General features: G+C 41.9%; 1 protein-coding gene and 1 long non-coding RNA gene across 2 annotated transcripts; both read right to left on the bottom strand.

Moving 5' to 3' along the window:
• Positions 1-12,094: 12,094 nt before the first annotated feature.
• On the bottom strand, positions 12,095-17,632 carry LOC134227582 (probable enoyl-CoA hydratase, mitochondrial). Its single transcript, XM_062709170.1, has 2 exons — positions 17,364-17,632; positions 12,095-13,063 (listed from the first exon to the last, which is right to left on the bottom strand). Exons 1-2 carry the CDS (start codon positions 17,449-17,451, stop codon positions 12,273-12,275), a joined length of 879 nt encoding a protein of 292 aa, XP_062565154.1. The 5' UTR covers positions 17,452-17,632; the 3' UTR covers positions 12,095-12,272.
• LOC134227581 (uncharacterized) lies at positions 14,275-15,631 on the bottom strand. Its single transcript, XR_009983702.1, has 3 exons — positions 15,492-15,631; positions 14,914-15,417; positions 14,275-14,762 (listed from the first exon to the last, which is right to left on the bottom strand). It is a non-coding gene; the product is annotated as an uncharacterized LOC134227581 (long non-coding RNA).
• Positions 17,633-18,085: the final 453 nt, after the last annotated feature.

Genomic DNA, 18,085 nt, shown 5'->3' with positions numbered 1-18,085 from the left:
ATCGTTCACACCGCGAAAATCGGACGACTGCGATGGGCCGGGCACGTAGCCAGAATGTCGGACAGTAACCCGGTGAAAATGGTTCTCGACAACGATCCGACGGGCACAAGAAGGCGAGGTGCGCAGCGGGCAAGGTGGATCGATCAGGTGGAAGATGACTTGCGGACCCTCCGTAGACTGCGTGGTTGGCGACGTGTAGCCATGGACCGAGCCGAATGGAGAAGACTCTTATATACCGCACAGGCCACTTCGGCCTTAATCTGAATAAATAATAATAATACGTCTAAGGGGAAAACTCGGATACAGGGTGTAAAACAGAAATTCCAAAATTAAGGACCGTCACAAAATTATGTTAATAGCACCATTATCTTTCAATAGATTTATGAGATTTTCATATCAATCCACACGGAAACTCTCCACCAATGTGCCAGTTCTAATGAAATTTTTGAAAATTTACTTGAAATGCTTGACTTGAAAAGAACAAAGGACTCTCTAGTACCGAAGGGCTATCTTTCGGTTAAGAAATAGTAATATAAACGTCTGAACCACGTGTCAAACAACTTATGTTTATTCATATATTTGGTTTCACCGATTTTACTTTTAGGGTCTGTCTCATTTGGAGAAGTAAACTTAAAAGTGCTAGTACAATAATTATCGAATAACTCTGCTCGCAGAGCAAGATTACTTTTGACAGAATCATTCTTCTCCATTCAGCTCGGTCCATGGCTGCACGTCGCGCAGTCTACGAAGGCTCCGTAAATAGTCCTCAACCTGATCGATCCACATTGTTCGCAGTGCACCTCGCCTTCTTTTACTCGTCGGATTGTTGTCGAGTGCCATTTTCACTGGATTACTATCCGACATTCTGGCTACGTGCCCGGCCCGGTGAACGATGGATGGTTCTCCCAACAGCTGATGCAATTCGGCTCATGCCTCTACGTACCGTCCGCCATCTGCATCCCTCCATAGATGATACGCTGCACTTTCGAAAACTCCAAGTGCGTGTTGGTCCTCCACGAGCATCGTTTAGGTCTCGTGTCCATAGAGGACTACCTGTCTAAGGGCCTGTTCAAATATTACGTAACGCAAAAAACGTTGTTTTTAAGAACCCCCACCCCCTCGTAACAATCTGTAACAATTTTCAGAACTACCCCCACCCCTATGCGTAACGGGTAACAAATGCAATTTTTTTTATTTGAAAATTAGTTTTTAGTCTTTTTTGATAGGCTTTATTTTCATTGGCAAATGTTGTTGTATATGTCCAAACGCTTAGGGGTCGTACACTAATAACGTAGGCACTTATGCAGGGAGCAGGGTTTGTCATTTTCATACTTACTTACTTACTTACTTATGGATCCTGTACACCTCCGGTGGTGCAAAGGGCCGACTTGAAAGATCTCCATCCTGAGCGTTGCCCGGCTATCGCTTTAAGGTCACTCCTGACGGAATCCAAGATTAAAAGTGCTTTCGTTTTCGTTCTCGTGATTGAGACGGTCGAAAGCTTTTTCGTAGTCAATGAATACGAAGTAAAGGGACTCTTGGAATTCGTTGATCTGCTCCAGAATGATGCGGAGCGTGACAATATGGTCCACACAGGATCTTCCGGCACGGAATCCGGCTTGCTGCCGTTGGAGAGTCGCATCGATCTTCTCCTGAATCCGGGCTAGGATAATTTTGCATAGAACTTTGAGAACGGTACACAGCAACATAATGCTTCGCCAGTTATCGCATACAGTCAGGTCACCCTTTTTGGGCACCTTCACTAAGATACCTTGCATCCAGTCGACCGGCAAAGTTGCGGTGTCCCAGATATTACGAAATAAACGATGCAGTAGTTGAGCTGATGTCATGGGGTCAGCTTTGAACATCTCGGCTGATATGCGGTCGACCCCTGGGGTTTTATTCGATTTCATGCTTTGGATGGCTGTTCGAATCTCTGGCAGTGATGGAGCTTCGGTATTGACGCGTGTTATACGTCGGATCCTAGGCAGATCATGCCGAGGTGGTGATGGCCTGGCTGGCACTTGAAAAAGTTGTTCGAAGTGCTCGAACCAGCGTTTCAGCTGGTCAGTTGGGTCGGTTAATAACTGATCATTCGCGTCTTTCACAGGCATCGTTGCATTCATCTTCGCCCCGCTTAAGCGTCGTGAGATATCGTAGAGGAGGCGAATGTCCCCGGTTGCGGCGGCTCTCTCTCCTTCGTCGGCCAGAGAGTCTGCCCACGCTCGCTTGTCCCGTCGACATGAGCGTTTTACTTCCTTCTCAAGAGCCGCGTATCGTTGACGGGCTAAACCTTTGGCTCCTCTGGTTTTCGATCGCTCTATCGCGGCTTTGGCTTCTCTTCGCTCCTCTATCTTTCTCTAGGTGTCATCGGTGATCCATTGTTTTCTCTGGGTGCGTAGTTCGCCCAGATTGTTCTCGCTGGTGGCGATGAAGGCATTCTTGATGGCGGTCCATTGGTCTTCCACGCTGCCACCTTCCGGAATATCTGCAGCACGCGTCTCCAGTTCTTCAACGTAGGACCGTTTTACCGTGGCATCTTCCAGTCGGCGTGTGTTGAATCGTCGTCCAACTCTTTCCTCCTGCCGACGAATCCGCGCAATGCGCAGGCGTATTTCGCCGATGAGGAGGTGATGATCAGATGCGATATCGGCACTACGTTTATTCCGTACATCAAGAAGGCTCCGTTTCCATTTTCGGCTGATGCAGATGTGGTCGATTTGATTTTCTGTAAAGCCGTCAAGAGAGACCCACGTGACCTTGTGAACCGGTCGATGTAGGAAGAGCGATCCCCCGATCACCATGTCGTTATTACCACAAAATTCTGCGAACAGCTCTCCGTTTTCGCTCATTTCTCCGAGACCATGGCGTCCCATAATGCACTCATGGTTCGAGTTGTCTGATCCGATCTTCGCATTGAAGTCGCCCAAACAGATCTTGATATCACCCTTCGGAATTCTATCTACGACGGCATTGAGTTGACTGTAGAAGTTCTCTTTGTCTTGCAGGTCGGCAGCATCGGTTGGCGCATAACATTGGATTATAGTAAGGTTTCGGACCCGTGTTCTAAATCTGGCATCGATTATCATTTTCATACAGTCCATATAAATAAAAAAAATATTTGTATGGGAAAAATCTCACATGGGGGAGGGAGGGTTGTTGCCATTTTTAATCCATTCTAAAACATTATATTTGTCAGTTTCTGATTGGTTATTTCATTTACGATGAAGCAATTACCATGATAACATTTTTCGAAAGTATTTTCGTCAAGAATGCTTTCATAGTGTTGAAACATTTTGTATTGCTTTCATAACGTTCATCTAGAACGAATATGGGTTTATTCAACAATTAGAAACATAAAAATGTTCTTTCATTAGGATTTTATGCAGATGCTTCATTTTGATAAGTGCTTCCGCAGAAAGTCGTTGCAAAATAAGATGATTCTCAAAAGTTAAACCTAAAAACATTAGCCACTTTTTCATATAGTAATTCTTAACCGATTTTCTCGCAACAAGTTGCATTCGACGGGGTACAAACCCTAGTTGATCACTATTAAATTTCATAACGATTGCGCATTCCAAAAAAATCTAAATATTAATATAGTTATGAAACATAGTAATTAAATTATAGCATGCCATAAAACGCCTTGAAGTATCAACCCATGCAAGCTCTTCTATTCGATTTTGTACACGACTTTAGTACAACAATTGCAACGCAAGCTTTGATTGCATGCAAGTTACGACGCATAACGCCATATAACGTTTCTGCAGCTTTTTGGTATAATAAAAAAGTCGCATAAAACGAGCACGCTAATAATAGGGGGAATGACGGCTTTGGCAGGTTTTGTTCTATTATTGGCAGGGGGTTTTTTATGACTGATTTTGCTCAAATTTGGCCTAAACATTCTTTGCATATCAAAGAATATTGTGGCCAAATTTCATAAAATTCGGTCGACAAAAACCCCCCTGCCAATAATAGAACAAAACCTGCCAAAGCCGTCTGTTCCCCTACTTTGCTTAGGGTCTGTCTCATTTGTAGAATTAAAATTAAAAGTGACAGTTCGAAAATTACCAAATAACCCGGTCATAAGAATAGCTGGTGTTACCCAGCAATTCCAATAAGACATCGATGCAAAATGATTCGATATCTGTCAAAATTAATCTTGCTCTGTGAGCAGGGTTATTCGATAATTATTGAAATGTCACTTTTAAGTTTAATTTCAGTTTAATTATCCAAATGAGACAGACCTTAGGGGCGATTCAATTATGACGTCCACTACTTTTTGGGATTTCTAGACCCCCCCCCCCTCCCGCTGCCACACAATTCGAATACTGTTTCTTTGGAGGATAACCATCGCGAAAACAACAACGGTTCAGAAGCAAACGGATCATCGAGCATCAGGCGTCCATGTGTTGTATGTCAAACATTTGGACACAAGCCGAAGGATTGCGAATCCTTCAAATTAAAATCTTTGCAGGATAAATGGAAGGTTGTGCAAGAAGTTCATCTCTGTAAGCGCTGTTTGTATCCCCATGGGAAGTGGCCATGCAAAGCACTTTGCTGCGGAGTTGGTGGCTGTCAGGAACGACACCATCGACTACTGCATCCAGGCGATCCTCGAGTTGACGAAGAACGACCAACGCCAGTTTCAGGAGTAATCTCTGTTCATCATCAAAAGCAGAGGGTTCTTTTCCGTATTTTGCCGGTTGTCCTGCATTTCAACGGCAGGTCAGTTAGTACATTTGCTTTCCTGGACGGTGGTTCCGATTCAACGCTGATGGAAAAATCTTTGGCGCAGCAACTAGGAGTAGAAGGTCCAATTGCACCATTGTGTATGCAGAGGACGAACGGTGTAGAACACACGGAAGAGGATTCGCAACAAATTCAGCTGAATATTTCGGGCGTTGTGTCAAACAAGCAGTTCACATTACGCAAAGTACAAACTGTGAATGGTCTGGAATTGCCCCGGCAGTCGCTGTGCTACGAAGAGCTACAGAGTAAATGTTCACACCTGAAAGGTCTCCCGATACAAAGCTTCGATAATGCTATTCCCGGTATTTTGATCGGGTTGGATAACACCCTGTTGAAGACAACACTCAAACTGCGTGAGGGAAGAGAAAATGAACCAGTGGCCGCCAAAACCAGGTTAGGATGGGTAATCTTCGGTCGTTGTGGAGAAGAAGAGGAGAGTGCATCACAGCGTGTTCTACATGTATGTAGGAAATCTAGTGACAGCGATCTACACGAACTTGTCAAAGGATTTTTCTCCATTGAAAGCGTGGGAGTAGCAGTGACAAACAATACTGATTCCGTTGATGAAAAACGAGCTTGGCAGATTCTGAAAGCTAGCACGAGGAGAACCGCATCTGGACGATTCGAAACAGGATTATTATGGAAATTCGATAGCGTACAGTTCCCTAATAATCGACCAATGGCGACGCGCAGACTACAGTGTTTAGAACGGCGCCTTCTTAAATCACCAGTTCTATACGAGAACGTGAGGAAGCAGATTGACGAGTACGTGTCGAAAGGATACGCGCATAAAGTCACATCGCAGGAAGAAAAGGAAACGGACGCAAAGAAAACATGGTTCCTGCCACTTGGTGTTGTGCTAAACTCAAAGAAACCGAATAAAGTAAGGGTTGTTTGGGATGCAGCGGCATCGGTTGGGGGCGTTTCTTTGAATTCTGTTCTGCTGAAAGGGCCGGACCTACTAACAACATTATTGGCAGTGTTGTGCAGATATCGACAGAGAAACGTTGCCATCAGTGGAGACATAATGGAAATGTTCCATCAGGTGGAAATTAGACCACAAGACAGAGCTGCTCAACGGTTCCTATGGCGCAATCAACCATCCGATCCAATACAGGTCTACGAAATGGATGTCGCTACGTTTGGATCCACTTGTTCCCCAACCTCTACACAATACGTAAAGAATTTGAATGCGACTGAACACGAAAAGGAGTTCCCAAAAGCGGCCATGGCAATCAAAGAGAATCACTACGTGGACGATTATTTAGATAGTGTTGATACGATAGATGAAGCCGTTCAGTTGGCGTTGGATGTGAAGGAAATTCACGAAAGGGCGGGATTCCAAATCCGACATTGGATGTCGAATTCTGCGGAGGTGCTTTCGCCAATAGGGGAGCACAATGTGAAGGCTATCAAGAGTTTTACCATGGATAAGGGAAGCAACTTAGAACGAGTGCTCGGGATGGTGTGGCTGCCACAAGAAGATGTCTTCACCTTTACACTCACTCTACGAAACGAGTTACAACATCTTTACAATATGTCTGCGATTCCAACAAAACGCGAGCTGCTTGCCCTCGTAATGAGTGTTTTTGATCCGCTGGGCATCGTCGCTCCGTTTACAGTCCATGGAAAAGTGCTGGTACAAGCAGTACACTGCAGCCCACTCGATCGCAATTGTGGAGGAGTGGATGAGTTCCAGGAAGTTAGAACTGGCTCACCACAAGACTGAGGTGGTTGTTGTTAACAACCGGAAGTCGGAGCAACAAGCGGTGATAAGGGCAGGCAACTGCACGGTCACCTCTGAACGCTCCATCAAACTCTTGGGGGTAATGATCGACGATAAGCTCACCTTTGGTAGCCACGTCAATTACGCCTGCAAGCGTGCCTCCACAGCTATAGCGGCATTGTCCCGGATGATGTCCAATAGCTCTGCGGTTTATGCCAGCAAGCGCAAGCTTCTGGCTAGCGTTGCTCTGTCCATACTGAGGTATGGGGGCCAGCAGGGCACGGCGCTACGTATTAACTGCTACAGAACGAAGTTAGAAAGTACGTATAGGCTCATGTGCCTAAGAGTTGCGAGCGCGTACCGTACCGTGTCGCACGATGCACTTTGCGTCAACACCGGTATGATGCCTATTGACTTCGTTATCGGTGAAGACATAGAGTGCTTCGAAATGCGCGGCACGAGAGGCATCCGTAGGACTGTCAGGTTGGCCTCAATGGTCAAATGGCAGCGTGCGTGGGACAGTTCCACTAAGGGTAGATGGACACATAGGTTGATACCGGAGATAGGTACGTGGGTCAAGAGGCGTCATGGGGAAATCACTTTCCACCTGACCGAGGTCCTTACAGACCATGGTTGTTTCAGACAGTACCTACACCGGTTCGGACACTCGGCCTCGCCCGAGTGTCCGGTGTGCGTAGGTTTAAAGGAAACGGCGGAACACGTGTTGTTCGTGTGCCCGCGTTTTCGCACAATGCGCGACCACATGCTTGCCACATGTGGTCTGGACACTACCCCGGACAACCTAGTGTGTAGAGGATGTGTAAAGATGAAGTTGGCTGGAACGTCGTTTTATCGGCTATCGTCCAAATCGTCTCGGAGCTACACAGAAGGTGGCGCGTGGACTCGAGGAATGGCTAGTTCAGGCGCAAATAAGAGGTGGTCCAAGGGTTCAGAGTCGGCTTCATGGATCATACCGGTGCCCTGTGGTCGAACTCGATCCTTTTATCGAACAAGTGGCCGCGTGAAAAACAACATGGTATCGTCGCTTTCGCGGCGTCGGTCAACCGGGCGGGTTCCGAGCCCGAGGACGGAAAGGGGTCCTCGTCAAGGCTGGGGCAGGCGTAGGCACCGCGTCGGCAAGTCCCTCTGTGTGCTGGGCTGGCGAATAGGCCCTATCGCAGAAAGGTCAATTTGGGGTGCACGCGGCATCATCATTCTTGATACCAATCGTGCAGAGGGAAGCAGGCGCGAAGTCGACCCTGCCCACCTTCCGAGGACATAGGGCGTGGTAAGGCCACCTGGAAAGCCGGCAATGCGCTGGCACGATACCATGGTGTTCTTCTAAAAAAGCGAGTCACGATGTTCGATGCTGCAAGGACACGCAGCTAACCTCGAGGGTGCGTCATGCACTGGCCCCCCTTTGAAGCATTACTTTCTGGTTGTACCGAAGGGACGATGGGCTTGGCGGCAATGGAAACGGTTTAGCTGGTCGGGGATGCAGTCCTGCCTCCCTCATTGGAGGTGGCCCCTAACCCAGCACTTCCTGGTCAACCCAGGATGTCTGTTGAGCAGATTCCCCCTCCATTGTTTAGGAAGAAAAAAAAAAAAAGACCCCCTCCCCCCCCTCTGTCACGCTTTTTTGTATACCTAGTACATGTACTGTCACAAAATCTTAGACCCCCTTCCCAAAATTTTAAAACCCTTTCCCCCCTAAAACCTGTGACATCATTTTTGAACGACCCCTTAGTGGTTTTAAAATCAATATAACAAACGAATTTCCCGATAATGCATTTGATTGTTTGATTGGGTTGTTTAATAATGCACGAGAAAGGCACAATCACTGCTAGGTGGATCAATCTGTTTTTTTTTCTAAATTTTAAGTTATTCTGTAAAATTCCCAAAAGAAAATCTGCTGAAATTTCTGAAAATATGCCTCTGGAATTTCCAAAGGAATTTACGCTTGAAAATCAGGATTCTGACTAGCAAATCAAAGGAGCTTAAGCAAACATATTAGATTTTGTATTATTTGTTTCTTGATACGAATTCAAAGAATTGTTTTATGGAAATTTTGTTTAAAACCGGAGTTGCATTGTCTAATTCCTTAATCTCTACACAAGTTTGTTTTGTGAACAATAATTACAACAAAGTTGCACTTCAGAAGAAATTACAGTTTTGGCAGAATTTTTATTATTTGCCAAGTTTATCTATAACTACCTAGTTGACCCAGCAGACGTTGTTCTGCATAGTAGGCGAGAATGTGCGTTCCGAACTGCCCATGCAAAGTGCGCATAGGAATCACAATTTTAGTTTTTCACGATTTGCTCAACTTTACTCGTAATTTTCGCATTAGGAAATATCATATAAACCCGTCGGAAACTATAACGAATGTTTCTGCTGAAGAAATGAAAAAAATCCATCCAGCCGTTTTCGAGTTATGCGGATACGAACACAGACCATTTCATTTTTATATATTAGAAGATTAATTATGATTAAATCTGACCTGAACATTCTTTGAATATAAATGTATCTTGTGCCGAACTTAATAAAGTTCGATCAACAAAAAATCAACTGACAATAACGTAACAAAACCATCATCTCATTTAAAAAGCGGTCCTTATTGAAAAAGTTTTGACTGTTTAGTTCTTGTTCACTTTCAGTTCAGGTTCAGTATTCCTAATGGTGAATATTGCCATCTAGAGTGGTTGTAATACTATCTGCGGGTTACTTAGTATGTAAGCAGGCCAAGTTCCAGTTGGAATAATAAGAAGAATAAGAATATTATAAAAAGTGAATATGAAGAGAAGACATTCAGTAAATTGCGATAAAAAATTGATATTTCACGTGTATTTGCTTAGAATTTAGTTCAAGGTCGCACGGATTTGGCGCGGAATGGATTTCATGTCGCGCAAAAAAGGCGCGGATTTGATTTTAGTCGGCGCGGAAAATATTTTAGGATGTTCGTAACAACCCTGAAAGCGAGAATCAACATTTTTCTGTGGGGGCTGCCTGTCCGATTCTGTTTTTTCGCAAGTTTGATAAATTTGTTATCTTGAGAAAAAATATATATAGCTCTTTTAGTGGAATGTATTCAACCGTCTAAGACGAATTAATGGACTGTACTGTCTTAGGGTCTGTCTCATTTGGAGAATTAAACTTAAAAGTGACAGTTCGAAAATTAGCAAATAACCCAATCATAAGAATGGCTGGTGCTACCCAGCAATTCCAATAAGACATCGATGCAAAATGATTCGATATCTGTCAAAAGTAAACTTGCTCTGCGAGCAGGGTTATTTGATAATTATTGAAATGTCACTTTTAAATTTAATTTCAGTTTAATTCTCCAATTGAGACAGAGCCTTAGACGGTTGTTATCTTGGCATGTTATGATTCGGAACAGTTTCTGCCTCTCTTTTATCGTTGTTCGTTATTTATTGAGAGTGATTTCTGCAAACCCTGCCTTAATGGTCATTTGACTGAAAATGCCGTTCGGCCGAAAAAGTCGTTTGACCGAATAGATCGTTTGACCAAAAATGCAATTTGGTAATAATGGCCAGGAAGACCAACTGGCGTCCAAATATGTCCTATCTTCAAACCAACCATTTTGGCAAATGGCATTTTCTGCGAAAAGTGTCGTTCGGCTGAATTGATTTTTTTTTCAAAAAGTCATTTAGCCGTATACTGCCGCTAACCGCAAGTCGAGCGGTTGAGATGTGTTCGACTTGCGGTTAGCGGCAGTATAGGTCATTTGGCAGAAAATGTCGTTTGTACAAAAGGATTGGCTCTTTCTGCCAAATGACCATTGCTACCAAACGTAATTTTTTGTTAAATGATTTATTGGGTCCAGTGGCGTAGCCACGGGGGTGGTTTTGGGTACAAACCCCCCCCCAGAGACAAAATTTTTGGAAGAAATTTTTTTTTTCGAAAAAAAAATGTTCAGAAAACCCCCCCCAGACCAATTTTCTGGCTACGCCACTGATTGGGTCTAACGATTTTTTCGGCCAAATTCAGGCGAATGCTTGGGCGAATGTCCCTTTCGGCTATATGTCGCTTTTGGCCGAGTTATATTTTCGGACAAATTATTTTTGACCTGATAACAGTTTCGGATATACTTTCAATTCGGCTTAATAAGATTTGGTTGGATGGCTTTTGGCTTAAAGGCCAGTATCGACATAAAAAGTAGAGAGGATACGAAATTTCAGTCAATGGCATAAATGAATAATATTGACCGTTTGACAAAAAGGCCATTTCGCCGTAAATGTCATTTGGCCGAAATGGTAGACAGTTTTGACCATATAATCTGTTCAGTATTTAATTCTGTGAAACGTCCATTTCGGCCAAATGGCATTTTCGAGCTGATGACCTATTCGGCCAAAAGACCCTTTCGGTCAAACGATCTGTTAGGGAAAACGACTTTTTTCGGCCAAATTACCAGTTCGGCCGTATTTTGATTTAGGCCAATGGAATTTCCAAAGAATTTCTTATGGACAATGCACTAGTTGTTGCACAGATAACTGCAAAATGTTTACGTTTCAGTTAGCGAATGTCGTTCGATAACTGCAATGCATTCTAGACGTCAAACGGTCAAACAATATTCTGAAGAACTTTCTGTTTTACCGTTGACCATGCCAAACTATCCGTCCTAATTATTTTAGACTGAGCAAGCCAACGTTAAAACACCCATTCTACCAGCCGCATTATTCTGCAATCATGAAGAATTTTCTGTGTGAATTTCAAAAAATACTCAACCGAAATTCACAGGAACAGGAACTTTTCATGGATATTCCAAACATTTTCCTGTAGAAATTTGGAACAATTTCTCGTGAAAATTGTGAAGAATTTCCCATCTGAACTCTGACGAATGTCCTGCTGAAATTCTAAACAATTCTCTTTAGGAATTCCAGAGAGCTTCTGTTGGTAATTCCAAATACGATTATTTTGGAAAAACTTAAAGAATTTTCTGGAGAAGTTCATCGGACTTTTTAGGCAAAATTCGAAAGAAGCAGAAAAAAGCTTAAAGAAACGTAATAAAAAATCACCAAGCCGATTCACGCCGCCGCCGGCTAAAATGACTTTCCATCGCCGCCTTGATCGAGTGATGTGCATAGTTCGAGTTCGTAGTTCGGGCGTGCAGCCAGAATGTCGAACAACAATCCGGCGAAAATGATTCTCGACAACCATCCGACGGGCACAAGAAGACGATTTGCAGACCCTCGGCAGACTACGTGGATGTGCGGCCATGGACCGAGTCGACATTGTGTTACAAAATACAAAACGCGCGTGCTACAAAAGTTGGAGCGCGTTCTGAAGGGTAATTAACTAACCAGCACCAAGCAGAACAAAAATCCGATTTTTTTTCTTTCAGCTTATGAAGTTCAGAGAAATTGCAACCCCCATCTCTGCCAGTGCTGAAATTAAATTCGATTACTGTGGACATCTGGATGTCTAATGCCTTTTCTTACCTCGAACAAAAACCAAATGTCATCTATTTGACCTTCAGATTTTTCAAAATGTACAATTTCTCAACCCAGTTTTAAAAATTATCGTGGATGAATTAAATCATTAGCATGTCGTCAGAAACAGTAACTACGGTAAAAAGGGGTAGAGATACAAAACGCCTTATTTTAACTTTTATATGATTATGTAATATACTAAAAAATAAATTGGTACATGTTACCTTTAAGGTAATGAAAGCAGAATGCCTAGATAATAATAAATGCATCGAATGCTCGAGTAGGGCCACTGCCTATTCATATTTATCCTGAGTTGCACAAATTGGCTTTTGATTTAGGCACATTTATTCATTAATGAATTTGGGAGCACGCTTCTCAACGAATGCGGTCATTCCTTCTTGGCGATCCTTGGTGGAGAAGGTGGCATGGAAGTGACGTCTCTCGAACTTCAGTCCTTCATTCAGTGTGGTTTCATAAGCAGTGTTGACGGCTTCCTTGCACAGCTGCACAATCAGTGGCGAGAACGAAGAGATCTTCTCTCCAAGCTTGACGGCCTCACCGACCACCTTGTCAGCCGGGAAAACTTTGCTGACCAGTCCAGAACGTTCAGCTTCCTCAGCGTTGATCATGTTACCGGTCAAGCACATCTCCATGGCCTTGGACTTGCCGATAACACGGGCAGTGCGCTGGGTACCGCCAGCTCCGGGAATAGTTCCGAGGGCGATTTCCGGCTGACCGAACTTGGCCTTATCTCCGGCGTAGATGATATCGCACATCATGGCGAACTCGCATCCACCGCCCAAAGCGTATCCATTGACGGCAGCAATGACCGGCTTCTGGGCCTTGGCGACGCTAGTCCAGTTGTTCAGGAAGTTTCCGGTGATACACTTGGCATAGGTGTTGTTCTGCATCTCCTTGATGTCAGCACCAGCTGCGAAGGCCTTCTCGCTGCCAGTGATGACGATGGCTCCAACATTGTCATCGCTGTCGTACTGATCCAGAGCCTGGCTGACTTCGTTCATCAGTCCCTTGCACAGTGCATTCAGGGCTTTCGGGCGGTTCAGTGTGATCAGTGCGACATTCTTCTTTTCGCCGACAAGTTCGGTTTTGATGAACTCATATGTCGCCGGGGAAGCTACAAAGATAAGAAAACGTAGTTTGTTTCATTAGTTACCTAATATGTATATCCGTCCATATACTCTTATGTGAGTTATGGAGAACTTTTTTTTTATTTTAGCGATGTTTGGATCTGGTTTGGACCGGTGTCAGATTCCGGTTATGTAATTTGTGAACAGTCCATAACTAGTATCATGTCGTGGGTTGTTTGATAAAAGTCATTGTGTATTACACAAAGTATTTGATTGTTTATAGTGTGATGATTCTCAACATCAATATTATTCATATATGCTATCAATTTTCCTTCACAAACTTCGAATAATTCAGAAGTGTATGAAAAAATTCGATATATTCGACTTGAATTTAGTCAGTATTACCGAATATCCCATTTAATTGTACAAATAGTTCATAAACCCAAATTTATCCTCCAGCGGTAATGGTGCCCCTCTTTATACAAATGTTTAGTTTGCCTCAGTATGATACATCCCAACATTGATTGCCTACCTTACGGCTCTCACAAACGCTCTGCAGCAAATAATGCTATGATGGCTATGGGTTGATGGTTTGCGCCATGGCTTAACAGAGTAATGATTTAATGCGTAGATAATAGTGTTAAACTAGGAAGAATTCATTGTCGAATGAAACCTGTTGCTCTCGGTTCGGTTCAGTCCTGTGTGAACCATGTTTAAGATTAAAAAGTGCACATACTACAGTTTTTCGAGCGGAGTCGATTGATATTATGTTTATTTTTTTGTGTATAAATGATGTTCCCATGACCTTTCCACTGAAAAATAGTGTTTTTGAGTGAAATTACAGTCTTCTAGTACAACTTTGTTCTACGAGAAAGGCAAAAATATTGTTATAGCATCAAGATATTCCTTTTTGTATATGTATCGTCATGATTAAAGGGGAATAGTAAGAAGTTTCGTGAAGTGTGACCCATACAGAATCTTTTAATGTTTCGTGCACAGACACAAGGAAGAAGGGTGGAGGGAGATAGTAGGTGACAATTTCTGGCGTGCCGTAATTAATGGACCTTCCCCTATTACATAACATTTATGAACAAGATATCAACACAGATATCCCACACGTCCAAGCTTCCAACGTCTGGAATATTGGCAGTCTAATGTTGCATGAAGAAGAAGAAGCAGAAAAGATGATATTCGAAAAAAAATTGCACGGGGAAGCATACGTACACTCTGGAAAAAATCTATACTAAATAGATTAAAAGTCATTCTAACTGGCTATTCGCCTGGTTGACCCCGTCTTCGTTTAAGTGCAAGCAATACTGTCTTAGTATAACTTTGAGTTATTTGAGACATAGTATAGCTTCAGATTATGTATGCATAGGTTTATTGATTCTAATGCGAAAATGTTTTATAATTGTTTGGTTGTTTTTGAGCTGTCAAAACTGTAGGAATAAGAAGATAAGTTACAAAGAAAGTTCCTTTAGTCGATTTTTCTAAGTTTATACAAATTTGATGAGAACTCTCTTTTGTAACTTATACTCCTGTTCCAGCCATATAAAAGGACTTAAACTCTGATAATCTGGTAATATCAACGCACCCTCTGACCGCAGCCTATTTGCGTTGATATTACCGTCTGCCTAACATACTATCTTGGTTCGCCGGGTATCACACCACAAGTTATGGGGAACGGTCATCTAGTCGTCTAGAAATAAATAATTAAAACAATTGGGCCGCTTCCACTCCGCCGATCTGCAAATCATTGAAAATAATTTACCAACAAAAACAAAAAGGCAGATATATATCACATTGTTGATAATAAATACATAACTTTTATACTATTTAATCTAATCCAAAATAATTAAAACAAAGAAATTGATTCAATTCCTAACTAAAAGCTTACCCTCAACGCTCTAAGCTGACCAATCATGATATTAATACCAAACTCCCAGAACGACTCATCCGCTCCAGCAAACAAAGAACCGCAAACCTCGGTCCGACGAATCCGATAGCAAAAGCCCGCAATCGAAACCCATAAAAAAGTAGCAGAAGCACGGCGCACACGGAAGTGCCATCATTTTCGCCTCGAGTTTTTACTAGGTTGAGTAGCAGCAGACGGCAGCAGCACAGTCTGACGGGAAGCAGCACGGGCGTAGCAGGACAGCAATCGGGAACAGCAGGATAACAGACGGGCAACAGGCGAGAAGCAGCAGGTCAACAGACGGCAACTGCAGGACAGATATCAGGAAGTGGCAACAGGCTGGCACAGTAGGGCAATCACCGGGAAGCAGCAGGACAGCAACCAGTGGAAAGCAGCAGGACAGCAATCAGTGGGAAGCACCAGGACATCAACAAGCGGGAAGCAGCAGGACAGCAATCGGACGACGGCACCACCAACCAGCAGCAACTAGATTTTCAGGTTAGGACAGTTTTTAGAAATTTATGTTATTGAATTATGTGCACATATCTTTCAAATCTTACCCACATAAACAATGGTAAATAAAAAGAAAATCTCCGAAATATATAGAATTTTGTTACTTATTTTAGATTATTCAAAAACAACTAAGAAATTAGTAGCCTCTAAACTTTCAGCGTGCTCTGCGTCCAGTGTTCAATATGCGGAATGACAAAAACTTTCTTTGGAAATAATACACTGGAAAATATTTCTACTCAATTCTAGCATAGTTTAAAAATTAACCGAAGCTAGTATAACTTTTTAAACTATGCTAAAATAAGTTCCAAGAATGTTAAAAATTAATTATTTCAATACGAACTATGTTTTGATCTATTTCTGAGTGTAGAAAATTTTGAAACTCTTTTTAAAAATTCTAGAAGCAATTTAATTAAAAACGGTTAGCAGTACGGGGTCGGAAATTTCTTAAATTGTATAATAACATCATTTCGATTAAAAATTTTATTTACTGATATTGCGCTTCATACACATTATAAGAAATTTCCGACCCCGCACTGCTAACCGTTTTTAATTAAATTGCTTCTAGAATTTTTAATTTTTCTTCGTATACTTCCCCGTGCAATATTTTTCGAATATCATCTTTATGCTTCTTCTTCTTCATGCAACGTTTGTTCGCCAATACGTCGCATTCTTCTGCTGTGGGCGATGCGACACAACAATAAATATGAGATTCAACACATCTGAACGGCATACCGTGAAGCATCGAAAATCCTTACATCTGAGCATTTTAATAGTGCTGTCAGCCACACAATTCTAATCAAATTAACACATTTGGAATTTTGTTCTATTTTATACAGGTTTGTTTTTGGGTAGGTAGTATGACAATTTCACGAAATAAAAGAAATGCAAAGTTCGTTTGAAATACAAATGGAACGTGCTCCTACTGAACTGAAATCTGCTATCGAAATTAAATTATGACTTGCAGGAACTAAATACGTAATACTATGTTCGTACTACGTACTGAATAACATGTGATTCAAATTAGCGAGAAAAGAAAAGCTATTAGGGTAAACTGGGGTAATATGCACCCCCGGGGCAAAACGACCTTTTGGTATTTTTAGCAGTGTTCCAGGAATATTTTCAAGAATGTTTACTACTGGATTAGTAGTTCGAGATCCGAACTACATGCGCTGTGGTAAATACTCTCGAAAAACTGCCGAAAATGTACTTAAAAATGCCAAAGGGTCGTTTTGCCCCGGGGGTGCATATTACCCCAGTTTCCCCTAGTACGAACATAGTTGAAACCTGATAGTTGAACCAATTTCATAACACTATATATAAGGAAAAAGAGAAGAAGATATCTAAATTGCGTCCTTCAGCCAGTTTTATAAAACACTTTTATTTGTTTTAACCCCTTGTTTTTATTAGTAGTAGAATTGGTAGTGGACATTTTTAGCTTATTAAATACAATAGCATAAGCAAAAAAAAAATCTTTCATTCGCGAAATGATTTTTGGTTTTGGTATTTCTATTTTAATCTCAAAGACTTTTCATTTTAAAAGTATATAATAATTTCAAAAACGTGTGAATGTGATTAGATAATTGATTGAAAAAATACACTCAATATTTTAAAATTTAAACATAAATCATTATGACGAATTTCGCAGCTGTACGGATTTCGATCCCACACGGTAGTGGTCAACATATTCAGTTGTCGATTATGTAATCAATTGATGATTTTATTGAAGTAGAGTCAATAATCACATATTGTTGCATATTTACTAAACTGACCATTTCATGAAAATTCTTATCAAATGGATTCAGAGCAGGCGCAGTAGTCTCAAACCTAATTGCGTATGAATGCCCATCTTACATCATACTGCCATGTCATATTCGGAAAAATCAAATTAGGTAGATTTAAGTTATGAATATCAGACTTACCGCTGCAGTAGAAGCGAGCATTGTTGGCATTGGCTGCTTTGGCCAAAATGCAGGCGCGAGAGGCAAAAATCTTTCCAATGTTGGCCATTATGTTGATCCCGGTACAACTCCTTGGACTTATTCAAACAACACACTCCACGACAATCGTACAACTGAACTTGAAAATGGAAACGACACCGCACCGGCACCACCAATCAGCCAACGCAGACAGCTTTATGTCGGCTCAGGGTACACACAGCTCCAAATTTTTAATATTATTCTTTCCGCGAGACGGTTTTTTGCCTCAATGCGTGTTTTCAGTATACACTTGGTGCTTGTAGGGTGAATGAAAGAATAGCTGATCATCATAAATAAATGCTATGTTGGAAAGTGCTAGAATAGAAAATTAATTTGTTTATTTTATATTACGAGATTTAAAATTTAAACAAATGCATTCGCTTCATAAAACTGTTATTTATGTGTGGCAGTTTAATGTGTTTTTTTTAATACATTGGTGCAGTAAAACACATTGTTATAGGTAAATAAACGATGCGATGTCTAACATGGCTGCTGTTAACATCATGTTGTTCCGAATATGACGCAATAATCAAGGCAATAATCTTTGATTCTACCTCATTTAACGGCAATCTCCAGAATATTCTACGTTTTCAATATCTCGTTCACTTGTTGCCGATTCATCTGCGTCAAAATTAGGTACCATTTTTACAAGGTTTTACCGGCTT

Source organism: Armigeres subalbatus, chromosome 3 (genome assembly GCF_024139115.2).
Source record: "Armigeres subalbatus isolate Guangzhou_Male chromosome 3, GZ_Asu_2, whole genome shotgun sequence".
NCBI classification, from domain to species: Eukaryota; Metazoa; Arthropoda; class Insecta; order Diptera; family Culicidae; genus Armigeres; species Armigeres subalbatus.
The sequence above is the reverse complement of the archived record's forward strand: the minus strand, read 5'-3'. Positions and strand labels throughout refer to the sequence as shown.

Bases quoted from the DNA above. Each gene is read 5' to 3' on its own strand.
- LOC134227582 (XM_062709170.1), bottom strand. From the start codon at position 17,451: ATGGCCAACATTGGAAAGATTTTTGCCTCTCGCGCCTGCATTTTGGCC. The intron at 13,064-17,363 runs GTAAGTCTGATA...TTATCTTTGTAG, and splicing joins TGCTCGCTTCTACTGCAGCG to CTTCCCCGGCGACATATGAG.